Below are 24,352 nucleotides of genomic sequence, written 5' to 3'. Positions count from 1 at the left end.
CGCTTTCCAGAAAAGTAGGAAAGTGCCCTTGTAAGTTGACCCATGGCTGTCAAACTGAATGCGCAAAGCTGTCTGCCACTGCTGTTTGGGACATTACGTGTGTGAAAGGATGAAATGTTTCATATAGCCTAACATTTTGAGATTTATTTCTGAGAAGCAAGATATTTTTCTTTCTTTGTTATCGCTCTTTGTTTTCACAAGTTAAAAGTCGCCTGGATTCCAAAATGAAAACGAACGGTTATATACCAAATGAATGTTCTTGTTCTGAATACTAAAGAAACTGTTGTAGGCCTAGGTTATGTTCTTGACATGTTGTTCATTGACTCCATTCAAAGGCTTCTTGAGGCTAAACTTTATTTAACCAGACTTGTTAACCGTGATGTCTGATGGATTTTTTCACCATGCAATTGCCTATTTCACCATTGCTTTTTCTCGATTAAATAGGTGTTGATGGATATAAAGTTTTATCGTTCAATAGTATTTCTAATTGTGCCACTGTCATTATTTAAGTTTCTGTGTCTAGTTAGACAGGCACGTCTGAGGGGGTGAATTTGCTGAGCGCAGTTGACAACAGGCGGGGGTGGGGCCTCGGGGGGGGGGTCTGCCCAGGGCCTTGGCAAGGGTTAACGCGGCCCTGATAGGCTCCAGCTTGCCTGCGATCCTGTAGAACAGGATAAGCAGCTACAGATAATGAATGGGTGGATACATGTATTTTATAGAGCGGCGGCTACAATCATTGACACCTTAATCTTTTGGCCATTGCAAAAGTAGAAAAGACTTTCAATACATTAATTGTGCATGAATAATTACTCAAACTTCCACTGGAAAAAATGAGTTAATTCCCAGTTACTTAGTGTATCAGATCACGTACACCGTTTCACAATTATCGGCACCTTTGTCCACAGTTATCGACATTGTTCCACAATTATCAACATCCAGATGATTTATTTAAAAAAAAGATCTGTATGTGGTATTAAGTTAACAAAACATAGTTTTTATTTAAAATTTGTTTTACATAGACATATATTTAGTACAAAATATATTTTATATAAATATTTCCGTGTCGGTGCTTCTGTAAATGAGGAAGTAATTCTAATGTTTGTAAACAAATGAACTGATGATGTTTAACCTGTGTGAGAAAATCTTTTTGTTCCACTTTCTACCCACTTTATAAGTATTTTCATAGATTACATTTTGTTAATCATTCTTTGTTGTTTGTATTCATTTCTAGTTTTGTAGTTTACCAATAAATGCCAACAGGTAATTGACATTGTAACCACATGAAAATCCAGGTCAAAGGTTACATGTCATTCCTTGAAACAAAATATAAAATGTCTACTGATATTGTAACGTGGTACATATTTATAACAAACTGCAAAAAAAAAATCTGAATGGAAAATCTGAATATTTCAAGTCAGTCTATCTATCTATCTATCTATCTATCTATCTATCTATCTATCTATCTATCTATCTATCTATCTCTTCATGCCTATTAAAGGCGTCACGCAGTGGCGATAAAAGTCGCATTATTCTGCACCAGAATGCTTTCGAGATTCGAAATAAATTGACCGTCGATTTTTCAAAAGCTTCCCGTGGTTGTAATTGGTCCTTATTTGGTCATGCCCATCACTTGAAATTTCCCACGTTCGCAGCGCCCCCTCTCGGTCAATGGAACAGCTGCGTGACATCATACCAGTAACCACTCGGTGCAGTTGCAATGGCAGACACACCAGAAAATAGGAGCGATGCTGAGGAAATTAGCTTTGATTTTACCGATACAGAAGAAGAAAATGGCCCACAAGTAGAGATTTTGACAGCTGAATGTCCTGGTGGTATCCAGCCTTACAGATTTGAACCTGAGCGCTCATCTTCAGAAGAAAATGAGGACAGTTCTGACGACGACAGAAACGAAGACGAGAATGAAGAAGACCGGCAACTTGAAGACTTGTTTTGGTTGGTTTCTCTGACTAAATCACTACTTGTGTGTATTTTTAAAGACCATTTTCACTTGAATTAGAATGCTGTGTGATTAATCTATGATTGTGTAATACTGATAGCTGTAGGGGGTGAAAGTATAGCTAGAAAGATTGAATTCTAGCAACTTGACAGCTTGCGATCTCGCGAAATGCAGTGGGCCTTCTGATACAGTAGACCACTTGATATTCCAGTTTTCATCATTTTCCTTTTATTGTGGTTGATTTTAACTTGATATTCAGTATGTTATAGGCTGGGAGTATTGAGCTTTGTATTGTATTGTTTAGTAAACGTACAATCGTCAGTAATAAGTGATAATTATTAGTTACAGGGTTCCCGCGAGGTCTTAAAAAGTCTTAAAAGCATTGAATTCGAGAATTTGGAAATAATACCTTGAAAAGCCTTGAAAAAGCATTGAATTTTAATGTGTAGGTCTTAAATTTGTGCACCGATGATAATTTGTATTTTAGCATTGTTCATTACTTAAATACCCCAGCAGGCGTTATTTTTTCGTCATTGTTTTAGTAAATGAGGCACGAGTGGCCAAGTAGCCAATAGTGGTGGAACTGGAGTTGTGGGCGGAACAATTACGCGCGCACACCGACTGAGGTAGCTGCTAATAGTTTACAGCTGGCGATTAATGGAAATTCGGAAAGTCAGGGAGGTGGAAGCAGGCTAAACGATAACTCGACGGTGTAAAAATGGGCAAATGTAAGTTTAACCAGTTATGGCTACATCATAGTTCATTTCGAGAATGGGTTAAACCAGTGGATGGTGACATATTCGCAGCTTTTTGTTCAGTTTGCAAAAGGACGTTTAAATTGGGCACAATGGGCGTTAAGGCGCTGGATTCTCACGCGCAGTCTTCAAAACACATGGCTCTTCTCAATGATAAACGGCAAACGCCGTCTGTTTCATCTGTGTTTCGGCCAGCTGTTGACGTTAGCCAGCTGGTACCTAGCCAACTACCTAGCACGGCTAAGGATGGCCAGTCTGTTGCCGCTACAGTAGTCCCTAGTACTAGAGTTGATTTGCGGACAACACTCGGTTCAACACCTACGATGAAGGCTGAGGTGTTGTGGACGCTACACACAGTAGCCCAACACCAGTCCTACAATGGCAACGAAGGTGTCTCCGAGCTATTTAAATTAATGTTCCCGGATTCAGACATTGCCCAGAGCTTCAGGTGTGGTGCTGACAAGACGGCCTACATCGCCAAGTATGGGCTGGCCATTCACATCAAGGACGAGCTGGTGTCGAAAATCAACCAATCGCCGTTCGTATTGATGTTCGACGAGAGCATGAATGTAACCACGAAAACAAAACAGCTGGACGTCCATGTGCGGTTTTGGTCAGAAGGACAGGTTAGGTCCAGATATTTTGGCTCCCAGTTCATGGGTCATTCCACCGCCAAAGACCTTCTGTCACACTTAAAAGTAAGCACAAACTATTATTATTATTATTATTATTATTATGATGATGATGATGATGATTATTGTTATTATTTTTAATATTGTTAATGTTATTGTTGTTGTTTTATTACCTGTTGCTTACTATTACTTGTTGCTCTTAACTCTACTTTTAACTTAATTTTCTACTGTTAACTTGTTGCTTTTAACATTTTGTAATGTGCAGTGTCCTTGGGTATTTTGAAAGGAGCTTCAAATAAAATGTATTATTATTATTATGCATGTGTTTTTACATGTTTCTCAATTTATATTCATAAACTCCATTTAGGCCTATCATGTAGCAACACTACAGATCAAATTATGTAATTAACCATGTGTGATCAATTCCCCTGTCTTGAATAATGTAATCAAACATAGTTTTATTTTTCTTTCAGGAGTGTACGGACAAACTGGACCTCAAAAACTTGGTGTCCATCTCAATTAAAATTAAAATTAATTTTGAAAATTGAAGAGGAGACAGGTAAAATTGAAGAGGAGACAGGTACAGGAGGTGTGTGATGGTTTAGCAAGGGATGCTGACAGGCTGGCTGAGGAGGCAGAGGCGAAGTCAGGGAGCAAGATGGCCACTTTGATTGCCAGGTCCAACATAATGCGAAGAGGATACAAAGAGAAGTTGGCAGAACTGGCTATGCTTGATAAGTCGATCACTGCCAAGAGTGCAGAACTTAGAAATTGACTGCATTCAGGCTCATAAGATTTGAGATTGTTCATTAAAAATATCAGTATGTTACTGTGAATGAACAAGTTTAAGTGCAATTATGGTTCTCACCTAAAATGTTTTTTTTTAACTTGAAGTACGTGTTGCCCAAAAATGGTTGTCATTTAGCAAGTGGTTTTTTTTTTTTTTTTATGATGCTTTAGGCAGGAATGGATGTAAAGGCATAGCTCTTGTGGTAAGTCACTGTTGTTAATAACTGTTGTTAATAATTTTAATAAATCTGTTAATGGTAAACTTAAATGTGTTTTTCATTCACAGAATTTGGAAGTGAAGCCTATGCAATGTATTATCAGTGACTCAGAATATCCAGAATCTTTTAACGTCAAAGACAACTTATGCCACTTTTCCACTACAAACGCGGCTGAGTCGGGCTGAGCCGTGCCGTGCTGAGTCGAGCTGAGTGGGGCTGTTGGAGTTGCATTTCGACTACAACCGCGCTGAACCGTGCTGGCTGGAAGTGGGTGGACACATTGGGTGGAGTTAGCGAAAGTGGGTGGATGTCAGGTGATGTCGTTAAGCAGCGCAAACAGTGACATCAGTGATCTTTTAAGCGGTAGTCTCACAACCCGAATAGTAAACAATAAACATGGAGGACATGGAGTTGTTAGTGTTGCTGGTCTTGGTGCTGTGGCTTGTTGTCACCGACAACGCGGACAGATACTGGCAAGAGCGTATAGATGAGGCGAGGCGCATAAGGCTTCAGAAATTCTCGTAATTCGTAATTCTTCTCCTTCCGGGTTTACGGTGTTTACAGATCCCAGCGCGCTCGCGGGGCGTGTGTGGGCATGTGAGGACACGCCTCCTCACCAATCAGTGCACAGGGGAGTGTCTGCTCACGCCCCCAGCCTCAGTCAGCACGGTTTGGCTCGCTTCAGCCCCACTCCAAAACCGTGCGAGTTTTAGGGGCTAAGCAGGGCTGAAACGAGCTGAGTCGTGCTGGTTTTTGGTAGTCGAAACGCGAGCCGTGTCGGGCTGAAGTGAGCTGAAGCGAGCTGAAGTGAGCTGAAAAAGGGTAGTGGAAAAGGGCCATTAGAGACAGAAATTAATTCAGCAAGGTGTCACACAAAGTTATCACACAAAAGGACATCCTCCATTGACCCCGAAAATAAATAACAGTCTCTTAATTAAGCATCGTCTGCTGAACATTACATGATTTTGTATTGTGGTGGTGTTCGGTGAGTACTCTGTACATCATCCTTTGCGCATTTTCACATTTTTCTAAGAAACGAGTACACACAACTTGAGATGTTTGTTTCCGGTGAATTATGGTGAACTGCGATAAAGGTCTTAAATTTGTGGATTATTGGTCTTAAAAAGCCTTGAAAAAGCCTTGAATTTGACTTGAAGAAACTTGTAGGAACCCTGTAGTTAAAGGCAGCTCTGTGGCATAAATCTTTCAATTAATCTTCTGTCATCCATTTGCTAAAATTATGTGCCACATATGTTATCAAGACAACACTTCATGTGACAAAGAAAGATATGACAAATACATAAATGTATGAAAATCATTTTGTACAATTAATGATTGATACATAGAAACACTTAAAACATGTGTTTTTAAAAAAATATTTTTTTTCTATCAATACCTAGCCATGACCTTGAAATCAGATCCATTGATAACAACAGTCACAAATAGTGTTCAGTGTTCGTTGTTACAGCCAAACACAATACACCGATTAGGCATTTTGTATCACAGAATATTAATACATCATTTCATAGTGTTTTGAGTGTTCAAAACTATCCACAAACTGAATAAATCCACAAAATCCGCAATGTAAACAACTCTGGTAAACGCACGCTATAGAGAAAACATGGCGACAGGCCAGCATCACCCAAGGGAGGTTACTGGTATGACGTCACACATAAGTTGACCTAGTTAACGGCTGGCTGCCTAAATTTGGCTGTGCGCGTCAACTTTAAATGCTTGTAGCGGGCGCATCGTGACACTGAGATTGCGGGAAACCGAGGGGCTTGAATAACCCACCAAACCCGACATTTTGACACATGATATAGCCTGATTGCTGAAATTACCGCACGACGCCTTTAACAAGTGAAATCATCAGTAACCTTCATAGGGCAGGGGTGAAGATATCACAGTCCACTGTTCGGAGAAGACTTGGAGAGAAGAAATATAGTGGCCATCCCAGAAGATGCAAACCACTCATCCAGTGGCGGCTGGCCCATAGGGGGCGCTCGGGTGCCACCCTCCCAGATGTGGAGGGAGAAAAAAAATTTATATATATCTCTGTGGCAGCGGGGGCGTGGTCAAGCATCGGTCTGTGACCAGAGGGCGGAATCAGGGAAGGTAAGTGGCAGAATCACTGCACCTGATGTTAATTAATGTGTTTGTGTGTCTTCCCCAGTGACCGCGCCCTATTTAAGGAGAGAGAGCGAGAGCAGAGGGAGCTCTCTCCCCAACTAGACGACTTGTGTGAGTGCATGCGTGCGTGTGTGGCTGGGAGAGTAAATGTTTGCACTGAAAAGTGAAAATAAAAAGTTTTGTGAACTCAGTTCTGGCCTACCATCCTTCTGTGCTCCACCCATCCATACAAACTGTCACAGTGGTGCCGAAACCCGGGGCCGAGCACAGAAGAGAACAGCCCTATGGAGTCCTCCCCCTTCACAGACCTGATCCATGCCCTCACCACGGCCCAACAGAGCCAGCACCAGGCGCTGCTTGCCCTCCGAAAGGAGCAAGAACAACGGTTCGAGGCCCTGGTGCTGGCGCAACAGGAAGATCGTTGGGCGTTCCAGCACCTCCTCGCGTCGGCGGGGTCCACCAACTCCACCGCCGCAGGCCCTTCCCCCCTCACCCTAATGAAGATGGGCCCGCAGGACGACCCTAAGGCCTTCCTCACGCTCTTTGAGCAGGTAGCAGAGACCTCGGGGTGGCCAATGGAACAATGTGTGGTGCGCCTCCTCCCCTGCTAACGGGAGAGGCGCAGCTGGCTGTGCTACAGCTCCCTGCCGACCGCCGGCTGGCCTACGCGGACCTTCGCCGGGCCGTCCTCCAGCATGTGGGGCGCACCCCCGAGCAACAACATCAGCGCTTCCGCGCTTTGCACTTGGAGAAAGTCTGCCGGCTGTTCGCATTTGGTCAGCAACTGCGGGACGCCTGCTGGCAGTGGTTGAGGGCCAACAACCGTGACGCCAAGGGAATCATCGACCAGGTGGTACTGGAGCAGTTCATCGCGTGTTTACCAGCAGGAGCCGCAGAGTGGGTCCAGTGCCACCGCCCGGCGTCGCTGGATCAGGCAATCGAGCTGGCGGAGGACCATTTGGCGGCTGTCCCGACGGCAGGACAGCAGACAACCTCTTCTCTCTCTCTCTCTCTCTCTCTCTCTCCCCCCCTCCTCCTGTGTCTCCTCCTCGCCCCATTCCCCCACCGTGGAGGCGGGGGCCAGCGCCACCCCAGCCGGCCTGCCGCACCTGCGGTGCCCTCCCATTTCTCCCTTCTGTGTCTGTGTCTCTCTCCCCCCTCAGGTGAGTGAGCCCCAGAGTACTAGTGCAGAGAGGAAGCCCGGGCCGGTTTGCTGGCGCTGCGGGGAGCTGGGGCACCTCCAACAGCAGTGCTCGGTAATGGAGGTGGGCGTGGTGGTTCGGATCCCTGACACGCCAGGAGCCACCCTCGATCGGACCGGAGCGTATCGCATACCGGTGAGTATCCAAGGGGATACATATCAGGCCTTTGGTGGATTCTGGTTGTAATCAGACCTCAATCTACCAAAACCTGGTGCAAGACGAGGCATTGGGGGGAGCACAATTGGTGAAGGTGTTGTGTGTGCACGGGGATGTTCACAACTACCCTTTAGTGTCAGTCCACATTTTTTTTCAAGGGGAAAAATTTATAGTACAGGCGGCGGTTAATCCTCACCTTACCCACTCGATAATTTTGGGGACTGATTGGCCGGGATTTGGGGAATTAATGAGTCATCTAGTGAAGAGTGGGTCCTGCCATAGTTTAACAGGGGGAGGTCCCGGTGTCACGTTGGTGGGAGCAGCTGTCACAGAGCCGTCTATGTCATCTCCGCGTCAGAGTGAGGAGCCACCGGCTCCTCCTCTCTCTATTGGGGAATCCCTCGCGGATTTTCCATTAGAGCAGTCATGAGACGAGACTCTGCGGCATGCATTTGACCATGTGAGAGTAATTGATGGTCAAACGCTCCAGCCAAACGCCACCCCATCCTTCCCCTATTTCGCAATTATGAAGGATAGATTATACCGAGTGACGCAGGACACTTGAACTAAAGAGCGAGTCTCGCAGCTTTTGATTCCAAAGAGCCACCAGGAATTGGTATTCCAGGCAGCTCACTTTAATCCCATGGCTGGACACTTGGGGCAGGATAAAACACTAGCCCGAATAATGGCCCGGTTCTATTGGCCAGGGATTCATGGCAATGTCCGTAAGTGGTGTACGGCGTGCCGCGAAGGGCAGTTAGTAAATCCAGCGGCCATTCCAAAAGTGCCTTTGCGCCCTCTACCATTAATCGAGACCCCGTTTGAAAGAATTGGGATGGATCTCGTTGGGCCATTAGATCGGTCAACACGAGGGTACCGCTTTATATTAGTTCTGGTGGACTATGCAACGCGATACCCGGAAGCGGTGCCTCTTCGCAATATCTCAGCACGCAGTATTGCGGAAGCACTCTTCCGCGTCATCTCCCGAGTTGGAATCCCGAAAGAGATTCTTACTGACCAAGGCACCTCGTTTATGTCACATACACTGAATGAACTGTATGGGTTGTTGGGTATTAAGCCGATCCGCACCAGCGTGTATCACCCACAAACAGACGGTTTAGTTGAACGGTTCAATCGCACACTCAAGAATATAATTAAAAAATTCGTAAGTGAGGACACACATAATTGGGATAAATGGCTCAAACCCTTGCTATTTGCAGTGCGAGAGGTCCCCCAAGCCTCCACGGGGTTCTCCCCGTTTGAATTGTTATATGGGCGTAAGCCGCGCGGCATTCTAGATGTGCTGCGGGAAAATTGGGAGGAGGGACCTTCACCAAGTAAAAATGAAATCCAATACATTATTTACCTGCGCGCAAAACTCCACACACTCACTCACCTAACCCAGGAGAATTTGCGGCAGGCCCAAGAACGACAAACCCGCCTGTACGACAAGGGTATGCGCCTTAGAGAGTTCGCACCAGGAGATAAAGTACTCGTACTGTTGCCCACATCGAGCTCCAAATTAGTCGCCAAGTGGCAAGGAACCTTTGAAGTCACACGGCGAGTCGGGGACGTCGACTATGAGGTGAGGCGAATGGACAGGGGTGGGGCGCTACAGATTTACCACCTCAATCTGCTCAAACTCTTAAGTGAGGAGGTCCCTGTGGCATTGGTGTCGGTGGTTCCGGAGAAGGCGGAGCTGGGGCCGGAGGTTCAAAAAGGAACATTGGCATCACGTACCTCTCCGGTCCCCTGTGGAGACCACCTCTCCCCGACTCAACTCGCGGAGGTTGCCCAGTTGCAGACTGAGTTTTCGGACGTGTTCTCGGACGTGTTCTCACCCCTGCCCGGCCGCACCAACCTCATAGAGCACCACATTGAGACGCCCCCGGGGGTGGTAGTGCGTAGCCGCCCTTACAGGCTACCCGAACACAATAAAAAAGTGGTTCGGGAAGAACTCGAGGCCATGCTCGAAATGGGCATCGTCGAGGAGTCCCGCAGTGACTGGAGCAGCCTGGTGGTCTTGGTACCCAAGGCTGACGGGTCGGTCCGGTTCTGTGTAGACTATAAAAAAGTCAACGTGGTGTCTAAATTAGACACGTACCCAATGCCTCGTATTGATGAGTTGCTCGATCGACTAGGCACGGCTCGCTTTTACTCGACACTGGATTTAACCAAGGGTTATTGGCAGATCCCCTTGACTCCATTATCCCGAGAAAAAAACGGCCTTTTCCACACCGTTCGGCTTACACCAATTTGTCACACTTCCTTTTGGGCTGTTTGGGGCGCCCGCTACATTTCAGCAACTGATGGATAGGGTCCTCCGCCCCCATCCAACCTATGCGGCCGCGTACCTCGACAACATCATTTATGGTAATGCCTGGCCGCGGCACCTACAACACCTGAGGGCCATCCTTAGGTCACTGAGGTGAGCGGGTCTCACAGCCAACCCCAAGAAGTGTGCGATTGGGCGGGTGGAAGTACGGTATCTGGGCTTCCACTTGGGCAACGGGCAGGTGCATCCCCAAATTAACAAGACAGCAGCAATTGCGGCCTGCCTGAGGCCCAAGACCAAAAAGGGGGTGAGACAGTTCCTGGGGCTGGCTGGCTATTATCATAGGTTTATACCTAATTATTCGGACGTCACCAGCCCGCTGACTGATTTGACTAAAAAGGAGGCACCAGATCCAGTCCAGTGGACGGAGCAATGCCAGCGGGCTTTTTCTGAGGTAAAGGCTGCTCTGTGTGGGGGGGCCACTGTTACACTCCCCTGACTTTTCTCTCCCCTTTATGTTACAGACGGATGCATCAGACAGAGGGCTGGGGGCTGTTTTGTCCCAGGAGGTGGAGGGGGAGGACCGCCCAGTGTTGTACATCAGTAGAAAGCTGTTGGTGCGTGAGGGATGCTACAGCACCATTGAAAAAGAGTGCTTAGCAATCAAGTGGGTGGTCCTCGCCCTCCGTTACTACCTGCTGAGATGCCCTTTCACCCTCTGTTTGGACCACGCACCCCTCCAGTGGCTCCACCGCATGAAGGATGCTAATGCGCGGATCACCCGTTGGTATCTGGCACTCCAACCCTTTAACTTCAAGGTGATCCACAGGCCGGGGGCACAGATGGTCATGGCGGACTTCCTCTCCCGTTGGGGGGGGAGAGTCGGCTGCAGGCCGGACGGCCGCCCGGCCTGAGTCGGGCGGTGGCAGCGGGGGCGTGGTCAAGCGTCGGTCTGTGACCGGAGGGCGGAGTCAGGGAAGGTAAGTGGCAGAATCACTGCACCTGATGTTAATTAATGTGTTTGTGTCTTCCCCAGTGACCACGCCCTATTTAAGGAAAGAGAGCGAGAGCAGAGGGAGCTCTCTCCCCAACCAGACGACTTGTGTGTGCGTACGTGCGTGTGTGGCTGGGAGAGTCAATGTTTGCACTGAAAAGTGAAAATAAAAAGAGTTTTGTGAACTCAGTTCTGGCCTGCCGTCTTTCTGTCCTCCACCCATCCATACAAACTGTCACAATATCAATGTCAGTTTTACTTAATAGTGTGTGCCTACATGCAATCTGAATTATTTAAACAACATTTCCACCAACTGACTCTCATTCAGTAGTGAATTTCCACCGACAGACTCGGATCATTTCTCTTCTTGAGCGCCCCAGAAGTGCAGCGAAATAGCCAATCGTGTTTGGTTGCTAGGGAAAAATAATAAATATTTGGCCAATCACCATTGCCGAATTTAATGGGTTTGGGGCACTGGAAATTTTGCCCCTGCTACAGAAAATGTATCTCTCTCTCTCTCTCTCTCTGTCTGTCTTTGGTTAGAGGTGATGTTCAAAACTAAACTTTTGGTTCATACTGGACAATAATCACACATCTTTCTTGTCATAGTTTGTATTCACAACAAGAGTGTCAACACTGTGTTTCACTCCCCCCCTCTTTCGTTTCACAGAAATACACCTAGCTCAGAACACACACACACACCTCATTTCATAGTCACTCTCTCACACAGAAATCTTACACTCACCTTAGAATCAGACCCACATACACACACCACCTCTCTCTCTTTCTTTTCATACAATCACTGTCCCACACTCACCTTAGAAACCTTCCCCCTCTATCTCTGTCACATTAGGTAGCTTATGTATACTGCAGTGCATTGTTGCATCAAATGGCATTTAAGATCTAGGCCTAGTAATGTTTATGTACACATGCTTTAGTTCACAAAATGGACTTGGGTGAAACACGATAGTTCACAAGATCAATGTATGTCACATGCGGCAACAAGCTGGGGTCAGCTTTCCATTCCTTCTCACTAACAGTGTATGGATCTACATTCCCAATGAAACGTACCTTCTCAGCATAACGCTCCCGTGCCTGCTTATCCAAACTTTTACAGTAGTGCTCCGTCACTTCAGATGTCTAAATTCTTTAAAAAATCCAAGCTTCTAAGCCCTCTAACGCAGAAACGAATCGGTGAATGTGTACTCTATGAGCGCTCTGGAGCGAGTGACTTCCAAGATGGCCACGCAGACCGCAGTGTTACTATTTTTAGCATCATCTCGGAGCACTCTATAGCAAAATACTGAGTGAGAAAGCAGATATAAATTCACGCAGGAAGGATATCAATTTTCATGCACTCCGGATAGAGCACAGATAAATTCATAAAAGTCCGCAGACAACCTCGATGTGAATGAACCAACTAGCTCACAGTTGCCGCCCAAATATGTTCATAGCTAATTTTGTTCATAGCTAATCAACATTTATCCTGAGGTGCTGAGCAGAAGACTGTAACTCGTGTAACTCGGTGTAGCTAAAGCTTGCGGCAGCTGCTTGTATTGGACTGTCTTTTGTTTGGCATATTTCCCATGTCAATTTCTTAATCATATGAGAAATAAATTATTCTCTTTGAAAAGATGTCAGGAATCATCCTAGCCATTTCTAGCATAGCAGACCCGCCTCACCTTATGAAAATCACGATAATACAGGTCAGGTTAATTGTCACAGAGGGCTGTCCTTTTATAGCTACCATTTCACTAATACACAACCACTATTTATAACCACACTTACCACAAAGAGGAGAACTGGCCAGTGTTGTTGAAATTTCTTCAGTCGCTTGCGGACAGTCTGTGGTCGCAAGTCTCGTCGTCAACGGAGCTCGAGAAAGTTCTTCTGAGAGACGGTTATTTGGACCATTCCAAATAGCGACCGGTACGGTAGAAAATGGAGATGTTTGTTTTTTTCCTTACATGTTGCACACACAAGATTTGCACATAACCATAAATCTATTCTTCATAGTTCCTTGTGCTCTATTAAAATTCTAAATTAAATAAATGAAATTCAATGAAATATAGGAAACCCCCCTGCCACAAAATGGTCTCACCCAGAGTGCACCCCAGGCTCCCGTCCAGTGGTGCAGTGTATGATGACAACAAAATCAACATATATTCAACATTGATCAAATGTTTCCTTCAACCATTACATTGATTCGAACACATTTTTTCAACTTTTTATTTTATCAGTGGTTGATTAATGGTTGATCCACCATCAGTGTTCAACTATAACTGTAAATCAACCATCTTGACCAAATATCAACATTGAAATAACATTGTAGCGTGAATCGCGTGTGGGTGGAGCACAGAGGACGGCAGGACAGAGATCAGGTTTGTTAACCGGCTTTATTGCCACACTTTTCAGAGTTGCAACACTGTTTTCACTAGCGCGAGAGACACACACACACACACACACACAGCGTCTCGTCCGGTTCTCCCTCTGCTCTCGCTCTCCCTCCTTAAATAGGGCGGTTTACTGGGGAGAACACACAAAACACAGGTTAATGACACTCAGGTGAAGCGATTCTGCCACTTACCTTCCCCAACTCCGCCCTCCTGTCACAGACCGGTGCTTGACCACGCCCCCGCTGCCACATACCCCCACCGCCCGACTCAGGCCGGGCGCCCGTCCGGCCCGCAGCCGACTCCCCCCCCCCCTTGACGGGAGAGGAAGTCCGCCACGACCATCTGCGCCCCCGGCCTGTGGACCACCTTGAAGTTGAAAGGTTGGAGCGCCAGATACCAACGGGTGATCCGCGCGTTGGCATCCTTCATGCGGTGGAGCCACTGGAGGGGCGCGTGGTCCGAACAGAGGGTGAAAGAGCGCCCCAGCAGGTAGTAACGGAGGGCGAGGACCGCCCACTTGATGGCCAGGCACTCCTTCTCGATAGTGCTGTAGCGCCCCTCACGCACTGACAGCTTCCGGCTGATGTACAACACTGGGCGGTCCTCTCCCCCCACCTGCTGGGACAAAACGGCCCCCAGCCCTCTGTCCGACGCATCCGTCTGCAACAAAAAGGGGAGAGAGAAGTCAGGGGAGTGCAAAAGTGGCCCCCCACACAGTGCAGCCTTTACCTCAGAGAAAGCCCGCTGGCACTGCTCCGTCCACTGGACCGGGTCTGGCGCCCCCTTTTTAGTGAGGTCAGTCAGCGGGCTGGTGACGTCCGAATAATTAGGTATGAACCTACGATAATAGCCAGCCAGCCCCAGGAACTGTCTCACCCCCTTTTTGGTCTTGGGTCTTGGGCAGGCCGCAATCGCTGCTGTCTTATTAATTTGGGGACGCACCTGCCCGTTACCCAAGTGGAAGCCCAGATACCGTACTTCCACCCGCCCAATCGCACACTTCTTCGGGTTGGCAGTGAGCCCCGCCCGCCTCAGCGACCTAAGGACGGCCCTCAGGTGTTGCAGGTGCCGCTGCCAGTCATTACTATAAATGATTATGTCGTCTAAATAAGCGGCCGCATAGGTGGCGTGGGGCCGGAGGATCCGGTCCATCAGCCGCTGAAACGTAGCGGGCGCCCCAAACAGCCCAAACGGAAGTGTGACGAACTGGTGTAAGCCGAACGGTGTGGAAAAGGCCGTTTTCTCCCGGGATAATGGAGTCAAGGGGATCTGCCAATATCCCTTCGTCAAATCCAGTGTCGAGTAAAAGCGAGCCGTGCCTAGTCGATCAAGCAGCTCATCAATACGAGGCATTGGGTACGCGTCGAATTTAGACACCGCATTGACTTTTCTATAGTCCACGCAGAACCGGACCGAGCCGTCGGCCTTGGGAACCAAGACCACCGGGCTGCTCCAGTCACTGTGGGACTCCTCGACGATGCCCATTTCGAGCATGGCCTGAAGTTCTTCCCGAACCACCTTTTTTTTGTGTTCGGGTAATCTATAAGGTCGGCTATGCACTACCACCCCCGGGGGCGTCTCTATGTGGTGTTCTATGAGGTTGGTGCGTCCGGGCCGGGGCGAGAACACATCCGAAAACTCGGCCTGCAACTGGGCGACCTCCGTGAGTTGGGTCGGGGAGAGGTGGTCTCCACAGGGGACCGGAGAGGTGCGAGATGCCAATGACCCTTTTTGGATCTCCGGCCCCAGCTCCGCCTTCTCCGGAACTACCGACACCAACGCCACGGGGACCTCCTCATTCCAGAGCTTCAGCAGATTGAGGTGGTAGATCTGTAGCGCCCCCTCCCTGTCCGTTCGCCTAACCTCATAGTCGACATCCCCGACTCGCCGTGTGACCTCGAAGGGCCCTTGCCACTTGGCGATTAATTTGGAGCTCGATGTGGGCAACAGGACGAGTACCTTATCTCCCGGAGTGAACTCTCTAAGGCGCGTGCCCTTGTTGTACAGGCGGGTTTGCCGTTCCTGGGCCTGCCGCAAATTCTCCTGAGTTAAGTGGGTGAGCGTGTGGAGTTTTGCGCGCAGATCCATAACGTATTGAATTTCATTTTTGCTCTGCGAAGGTCCCTCCTCCCAATTTTCCCGCAGTACATCTAAGATGCCGCGCGGCTTACGCCCATACAGTAATTCAAATGGGGAGAACCCCGTGGAGGCTTGGGGGACCTCTCGCACTGCAAACAACAAGGGTTCGAGCCACTTATCCCAGTTACGTGCGTCCTCACTTACGAATTTTTTGATAATATTCTTGAGGGTGCGGTTGAACCGTTCGACTAAACCGTCCGTTTGTGGGTGATACACGCTGGTGCGGATCGGCTTAATACCCAGTAGCCCATACAGTTCGGCCAGTGTTCGTGACATAAACGAGGTGCCTTGATCAGTCAGAATCTCTTTCGGGATTCCGACCCGGGAGATGACGTGGAAGAGAGCCTCTGCAATACTACGTGCGGAGATATTGCGAAGAGGCACCGCTTCCGGGTATCGCGTTGCATAGTCCACCAGAACCAATATAAAGCGGTACCCTCGTGTTGACCGATCTAATGGCCCGACGAGATCCATCCCAATTCGTTCAAACGGGGTCTCGATTAATGGTAGGGGGCGCAAGGGCGCTTTTGGAATGGCCGCTGGGTTTACTAACTGACATTCGCGGCACGCCGTACACCACTTACGGACGTCACCGCGAATCCCCGGCCAATAGAATCGGGCCATTATCCGGGCGAGTGTTTTATCCTGCCCGAGGTGTCCCGCCATGGGATTAAAGTGAGCCGCCTGGAATACCAATTCCCGACGGCTCTTTGGAATTAACAACTGGGTGACACGCTCCTTCGTCTGAGTGTCCTGCGTCACTCGGTATAACCTATCTTTTAAAATGGAAAAATAGGGGAAGGTCGGGGTGGCATTCGGCTGGAGCGTTTGACCATCGATTACTCTCACTTGGTCAAACGCGTGTCGCAGAGTTTCGTCTCGCGATTGTTCCAGTGGGAAATCCGCGAGGGATTCCCCAATAGAAAGAGGAGCCGGGGGCCCCTCACTCTGTCGCGGAGATGACGTAGACGGCCCTGCGACCGCAGCTCCAGCCAAAACGACACCGGGACCCCCCCCGGCTAACCGGCAGGACCCACTCTTTACTAGGTGTGCCATCAACCCCCGGAATCCCGGCCAATCAGTCCCCAAGATTAAAGAGTGGGTAAGGCGAGGATTAACCGCCGCCTTCACTATAGATTTGTCCCCTCTGAAATGTATGTGGACCGACACCAACGGGTAGCAGTGAACATCCCCGTGCACACACAACACCTTCACCCCTTGTGCTCCCCCCAATGCCTCGTCTTGCACCAGGCTTTGGCGGATCGAGGTCTGGTTGCAACCCGAATCCACCAACGCCTGATAGGTCGCCCCTTGTACACTTACCGGTATGCGATATGCTCCGGCCTGATCGAGGGCAGCCTCTGGCGCGTCGGGGATCCGCACCACCGCCCCCACCTCCATCGCGGCACACTGTTGCTGCAGGTGGCCCGGTTCCCCGCAGCGCCAGCAAACCGGCCCGGGCCTCCCCTCTGCAGCTGTGGACTGGGGGTCACTCACCTGAGGGGGGGGAGAGACAGACATAGAAGGGAGAAACGGGAGGGCACCACGGGTGCGGCGGGCCGGCTGGGGTGGGGCCGGCCCCCGTCTCCGTGGTGGGGGAATGGGGCGAGGACGGGACACGGGAGGAGGGGGAAGAGAGAGAGAGAGAGAAGAGGAGAGAGAAGAAGACATCCGTTGTCCTGCCGCCGGGACAGCCGCCAGATGATCCTCCGCCAGTCCTACGGCCTGATCCAGCGACGCCGGGCGGTGGCACTGGACCCACTCCGCGGTTCCGGCGGGTAGGCGGGCGACGAACTGCTCCAGCGCCACCTGGTCGATGATCCCCTCGGCGTCGCGATCTTCGGCCCTCAGCCACCGCCAGCAGGCGTCCCGGAGCTGCTGGCCGAACGCAAACGGGCTGCCGACTTCCTCCATTCGCAGCGTGCGGAAGCGCTGGCGCTGCTGCTCCGGCGTGCGCCCCACGCGCTGGAGGACAGCCCGGCGAAGGTCGGCGTAGGCCAGCCGGTGGTCGGCGGGGAGCTGTAGTGCGGCTAACTGCGCCTCTCCCATCAGGAGGGGGAGGAGGCGCGCCGCGCGCTGTTCCATCGGCCACCCCGAGGCTTCGGCGACCTGTTCGAATAATGCGATGAACGCCTCGGGGTCGTCCTGCGGGCCCATCTTAGTCAAGGTGATGGGAGATGGGCCCGCGGCCGGGGCGCTGGTGGACCCCGCCGACGCGAGGAGGCGCCGGAACGCCTCGCGGTCTTCCTGTTGAGCCAGTACCAGGGCTTCGAAGCGGCGCTCCTGCTCCTTCCGGAGTGTAACGAGCGCCTGGTGCTGGCTCTGCTGGGCCGTGGCGAGGGCGTGGACCAAGTCCGCGAACGGGGAGGATTCCATGGGGCTGCAGGACAGGTGCTCCACGGTCCCGGGTTTCAGCACCACTGTAGCGTGAATCGCGTGTGGGTGGAGCACAGAGGACGGCAGGACAGAGATCAGGTTTGTTAACCGGCTTTATTGCCACACTTTTCAGAGTTGCAACACTGTTTTCACTAGCGCGAGAGAGACACACACACACACACACACACACAGCCTCTCGTCCGGTTCTCCCTCTGCTCTCGCTCTCCCTCCTTAAATAGGGTGGTTTACTGGGGAGAACACACAAAACACAGGTTAATGACACTCAGGTGAAGCGATTCTGCCACTTACCTTCCCCAACTCCGCCCTCCTGTCACAGACCGGTGCTTGACCACGCCCCCGCTGCCACAAACATCATTTGCTATCTGGGTGGTGAGCTTGCATGTTTTGGATCATGAACAGATCCTTTCTTTCTCACACTTTGGCCTTTCAATTACTTTGGTAGAGGTTAATCTTGGTTTCAGAAATTGTGTGTCTCATTTCTGTATTTCTTTGTGAATTCTTTGTGGCCTTCAAATTCTACTACTGATGAGTGCAGTGGCAGCTGGTGATAAAAATTCTTGGTGGTGCTGGTGTGCCAATAGATTTCCCTGCCTAGTCCAGTATAAGCATTCAAATGAACAGTCAGAAAATGACAACAGTTCCACAATAATAATTTAATTTCCTTCTCAAAATCAGCAGTTTCACAGAAAAAGTAAATTAACAATTTACAGCTATATTAGGCTCTGTTTATGCTTTGGAAAGGAACGATATCAAATACAATACTCAAGTTCTTGAGAGAAGTTTACAGCAAGGGTATGATTACAGCTGAATCTATACAAATCAAGTGTGCGTGTGTGTGAGAGTGTGTGTGTGTGAATGAGTGATCCATTAATCATTGCTGAAAGTACATAGAAAAGATAATAGTTTGTATCACATTTATTTTAGTAACTATGAAATTCAAGACAATTTAACCTACCAGTCACAAAGTGATCAGAACAAATCCGGATACAGTCAAGTTGTCCTAAATTTGATCGGTTAATGGCAGGCAGCCACTGTCGTCTCCTCCGCTCACTTTTCTCCTGTGCTGCAATTCCCTGGTTAGTCATGACTTTAGGGAGTCTGTAGAAGCTATTGCCACCCTTTTCCCCCTGGCTACTACAGCCAACAATGACACACATATTTGGCATTGTCACCCCTTTTTGCTTCGCTGAACAACAACAATGCAACAACAACACAGCCTGACCCAGGCGACCTTTGACTTCCAATATGGCCGCCGCTGGGTTCACGCTGACCTCGAAGCACTCTATAGCCGAAGCGAAATTGCTACCTTGCATTCATCATTGGGCTATGTGCTGTGGCAAGAAACGGGTTTCCTCTGAAATGATTCTTTAAAAAACTTCAGGTTTCACACTTGCATGTTGCATGATATATGGTTATCAAATAACGCTAGCACTCTTTTTGTCTTTCAGTCAGATTTTCGCGGCATGCACAGTAGCCTACAGGTGTTTTAACTGGTGCCCACTTTCATTGCAGACAAAATCAGACTTATTTCTAAAACAGTATAAGTGTATTACAAATAATTTAATGTCCAAAGAAAAAAAACACATTAGGCAGTACAATTCTGTAAAGTGCAGTGTATTGATGTAGTATGCATTTTTGTGCCCAAAATATAGCACTTACTATAGTAATACTGTACTTTATGCAGCACTAATGCAGTAGAGGAAAATAGTTTTGATGCTGCAGTAAAAAGCTATTTTGTTTCATATGGGACAACATAGGGCGGCACGGTGGTGTAGTGGTTAGCGCTGTCGCCTCACAGCAAGAAGGTCCGGGTTCGAGCCCCGTGGCCGGTGAGGGCCTTTCTGTGTGGAATTTGCATGTTCTCCCCGTGTCCGCGTGGGTTTCCTCCGGTTTCCCCCACAGTCCAAAGACATGCAGGTTAGGTTAACTGGTGACTCTAAATTGACCGTAGGTGTGAGTGTGAATGGCTGTCTGTTTCTATGTGTCAGCCCTATGATGACCTGGCGACTTGTCCAGGGTGTACCCCGCCTTTTGCCTGTAGTCAGCTGGGATAGGCTCCAGCTTGCCTGCGACCCTGTAGAACAGGATAAAGCGGCTAGAGATAATGAGATGAGATGGGACAACATAAAAATATGTACATAATTTTACAATGAATACGAAGGGGGAAATCTACATAAGTGTAAAGTTGATTCTTTTCCTATTATAGCTTCACCAACAGATGTCGCCATTACTCTATGGACCACTGAACCGTGGCAATTGTCTCACTCTAAGCTGTCTAGAGCTAATTTTCAATAAATAATATACAGCACACATTGTTTTTCTGTCTTCTCCTTTTCAGGATCTAAGAGCAAGAATCTGCTGTTGTGCAGCCAAGTCAATAAACAGGTTTGTACACTAACCACAGTGCCAATATCCCTTGTAGCATGTCATCTTATTGGGCATCTTCTAAAGCTAAAAGACGCAGAGTCAAAAAACTAGTGAGGGATACACAGCAGGATATTCTATCTGAATATAATTTAACGGCTGCTAATTCCAATCATGAAAGCACACACCCTACCTTTGAGGGCCAGCTACGTGGTTTCTCAACAACTTCAGACTTCTCACTAAACACTCATAGAGTTTCAAGTAATCAGCAGGAGGATGCCAACTTGTGCACCACACAGGCTTCAGATTCAGACTATGAAGTAGGGGCTGATGAAATTGAACCTGACCCTGGTTCTAGTTCTCCTCATCTGGTTCTGATGACGAGCCTAATGAAGACTTTCTAAACACAAGTTTGAAATACTGGGCAACATCCTATTCTGTGTCTCTGGTTGCACTATCCGCTTTGCTCTCCATCTTAAGGGTGTTTCACCCAACCCTTCCCAAAGATGCAAGAACATTGCTTGGAACACAAACAAGTGTGCCTACCACTAAAATAGAAGGGGGAGAGTACTACCATTTTGGCATAGTACAGGGAGTGCTTTCACGATTAAAATGTTTGAGTTTACTTGCAGTGCCAAGTACTCTTGTATTGCAGTTCAATATAGATGGCCTACCTTTATTCAAAAGTTCAAAACTGCAGTTCTGGCCTATTCTTGGGTGTCTGAAATGCGATTACACAAAGTCCCCTTTTGTTGTTGGTGTCTTTTGTGGTGTAGGCAAGCCAAAGAGTGTTTTCCAGTACCTAGAACAGTTTATTGGAGATCTTAAGAATGTACTGAGTAATGGCATTAGGTATCTTGACAAATAGTTTGAAGTTAAGGTTTCTTCCTTTATCTGTGATGCTCCAGCCAGAGCATTCATTAAACAGACCAAGGCACATAACGGCTATTCAGGATGTGACAAGTGCTTTCAGGAGGGAGTATGGAGAAATAAAATGACTTTTCCTGAAACAAAAGTGAGACTTAGGACAGATTCTAGTTTCACAGATAGGGTTGATGAGGAACATCACATTGGGAACAGTCCTTTGTCTGATGGTTTCCATGTTCCCAATTGACTATATGCATGCCTGCTGTCTTGGTGTAACGAGGAAACTGCTGAATTTATGGTTAAAGGGGAAAGATCTGAGAACAAGGCTTCCATCTCAAACTGAACAAACTATTTCAGAGAAACTGATTAAGCTGTGTCCCTACATGCCTTGTGAATTTAATCGTAAACCGAGGGTGCTAGGAGAACTAGATCAGTGGAAAGCCACTGAGTTTAGATCCTTCATGCTGTATTGGGGTCCTGTAGTTTTGAAGGATTGCCTCCCTAGTGAAATGTATGACAACTTCATGTTGTTTTCTGTCGCAATGTATCTCTTGCTATCCATACATATTTCTGTTGAGAAACTGTCTTTTGCAGAGAGGTTGATGGTGTCGTTTGTTGAGCACTTTGGGAAGGTGTATGGAAAGGATGAAATCGTATATAATGTACACATTCTTATTCATTTGGCCGAGGAATATAGGCAATTTGGCTCTTTAGATAACATCTCTGGGTTTCCGTTTGAGAACTATCTCGGTCAAATGAAACGTCTTCTGCGGAAACCACATCAGCCTCTTCAACAGGTAGTTAAACGTTTATCGGAAATTCAACATATTGAGACACCACATCCCACAGATGTCCCAGTGTTGTACAACATCCACACTGATGGTCCTGTACCCCCCCCCCCCCCCCCCAGTTCTCATTTCAGTACAGACAGTATAAGAAGGTTTCAACTTATCTGTTTACTTTGTCATCAAAGATGGGAGACAATTGTATTCTAGTGGCAGATTGTTTTGCATTAGTAGAGAATATTGTTCAGACAGATGAAGATGTATATATCATTTATAGGAGATTCAGAAACAAACAGCCATACTACATGTATCCCTGTGATTCAGCTTACATTGGTACATACAAGGTCAGTGGGCTTCATAACAATGTAGGGATAGGCAAACTGAGCTGTATCAAATGTAAATGTCTGCTTTGTCCAGATGGCAATGGCGCCATAGCAACACCACTGCTTCATTTAAGGGTGTAGGGTGGGGGGGAGTGATATCTATCTAGTTCATATCACTAGTTCATATATACAGTATAATAGTTCATTTTCATGAAGAATACTTTTCCCCCCAATATTGAGAGATGAATGGTGAGGTACTGTGGTCAGTTGCACTCTTCCCAAATGGTGGGACAGCTGTAGTACTGCAGAGCTGGTTTCGTGACAAGACCTCGTTATTATGGCCCCCCAAAAAAGTAAACCTGGCCAAAGCTCTTCGCGAGAAGATGGAACCAGACCATACCTGGATTGCATACAGTGATGTCCGCCAGCTTGTTGCATGTAGTGAGTATAATCTGTGCTTCAGTTTTAGACATACCTAATTGCATTACATGTAACTGGCACTCCTAATCAGAGCACCTCACAGATAATTAGGTACAGGGTGCAGTCCCTTGTACACTGAGCTTATAGATGGAATATTGTTGCAATTTGTGTTTTCTTTTTCCTCTGCACTCTCCAGAGACCTTTGAGGAAGCTAGGCGCAGAGAAAAGAAGTACAGCTCCACAATATGTGCAACCACAGAGTTGGAAACTGAAGATGAAGAAGCTGTGAGGGAGAAAAGAAAACCACGGTAAGGTGATCTGCAGTGGAATTTACTTCCGTCGCCTCACAACTTAACCAGTTAAAAACTGCAATCTGAAAAATTCTACAAATCAAGGGTGTGGGATTTGGTAGAATTTTTAAGGATGCTTGACTTTGGAACAGTACTTGGCGAGTCGCCATGACGTGGAATCCTTGAAAATCGACCATTAACATAGTATGAGTACCACTGAACTAGAAGAAGACTGAAAGCGTCATCGCCTTTCAGTTAGCGCCATGCTAACGCGCAGATGCGGGCACCATTTTGAAGTTTGGATTACTGGAGACAAAACTCGCTTCTGTCTATGTAGGCTGCCACGAACTGGCCAAAAAAAGACGCCTGGAGACATACGGAGACTGTAAATTGCACGTCATATTTCAACCATGTGATGCTCTGTTCAGTCAACTGTATGGCTCTACAGCAGGAATAATATGATTGTAAACAATTCCAATGGCTGTAGGAGTGAGTTTCCATGGTAATTGAAAACAAATGAAACCACAGCTGCAAACATGGTGCATACCGGTATCTTAATTCACACATTAATGTTTTGAAAAAGCTGTCGAGATATCTTACTTAATTGTCAACAATATACAAGCTCCACTTGAGATGCTACAGCATGATTAAAACATATTCTACGTGTACTGTCTTCTGAACAAACCTAAATATTCCTCCACAGCGATCCACGACCTTTAATTGTTGGAGTGCTCTCCACATCATATTGATCATTCAAAAATAAGTAAAGTTTTGGTAAAAAATAACAAAATTAGGATGTTTGACAGGCTGTACTTTCAATTGTTTTAATTTCGTTAGGCCCACAAAGCCAAACTTTAAAATGGCAGCCAGATTCACACGTCATACGTGATTAGCCTGCGTTTCCAGTCTTCTTCTAGTTCAGTGACAAGGAAGCATGCTTCCTTGACTTTGAGAAATGGTGTATATTTTGACTTTGGCTAATAAACCTGATATGAAATGGACTTATCTGTTTTTTTTTGTTGTTGTTGTTATTGTTTGTCTTGTTTGTCCTGTTTTTTTTTTTTTTTGTCAGCCCAAATCCAGGGTACATGGACTCCGACTCTGATGAGCCATCTGACCTGAAGAGGAAAATGCTTTGCAGACCACCTGATGTGGGCATTCCAGGTATTGACTCAGTAGCATGGCAATACATCATGTTTTCAATAGGTGCAGCTATACAATGTTAAACAATGATGTGTAGTAGTCCTTTAAAAACTGCACCTC

The 24,352-nt window shown here is 47.5% G+C and overlaps 2 protein-coding genes across 2 annotated transcripts in view; one reads left to right on the top strand and one right to left on the bottom strand.

The window, feature by feature from the left end:
• The window catches only part of LOC132885161 (uncharacterized), a 30,046-nt gene that overhangs the window by 1,491 nt on the left and 4,203 nt on the right, over positions 1-24,352 (top strand). Inside the window, exons 2-4 of the mRNA XM_060919510.1 lie at positions 20,379-22,820; positions 22,996-23,107; positions 24,162-24,253. Of these exons, the coding sequence (XP_060775493.1) occupies positions 22,622-22,820; positions 22,996-23,107; positions 24,162-24,253 (403 nt within the window). The 5' untranslated portion in view covers positions 20,379-22,621. The remainder of the gene's footprint in view (positions 1-20,378; positions 22,821-22,995; positions 23,108-24,161; positions 24,254-24,352) is intronic.
• On the bottom strand, positions 13,445-19,092 carry LOC132884447 (uncharacterized). Its single transcript, XM_060918289.1, has 3 exons — positions 18,996-19,092; positions 16,967-18,267; positions 13,445-13,634 (listed from the first exon to the last, which is right to left on the bottom strand). Exons 2-3 carry the CDS (start codon positions 18,017-18,019, stop codon positions 13,632-13,634), a joined length of 1,056 nt encoding a protein of 351 aa, XP_060774272.1. The 5' UTR covers positions 18,020-18,267; positions 18,996-19,092; the 3' UTR covers positions 13,445-13,631.

Source organism: Neoarius graeffei, chromosome 4 (genome assembly GCF_027579695.1).
Source record: "Neoarius graeffei isolate fNeoGra1 chromosome 4, fNeoGra1.pri, whole genome shotgun sequence".
NCBI classification, from domain to species: domain Eukaryota; kingdom Metazoa; phylum Chordata; class Actinopteri; order Siluriformes; family Ariidae; genus Neoarius; species Neoarius graeffei.
Note: the sequence above shows the minus strand (reverse complement) of the source record. Positions and strands in the feature narration are given on the sequence as shown.

Bases quoted from the DNA above. Each gene is read 5' to 3' on its own strand.
- LOC132884447 (XM_060918289.1), bottom strand. From the start codon at position 18,019: ATGGAATCCTCCCCGTTCGCGGACTTGGTCCACGCCCTCGCCACGGCC.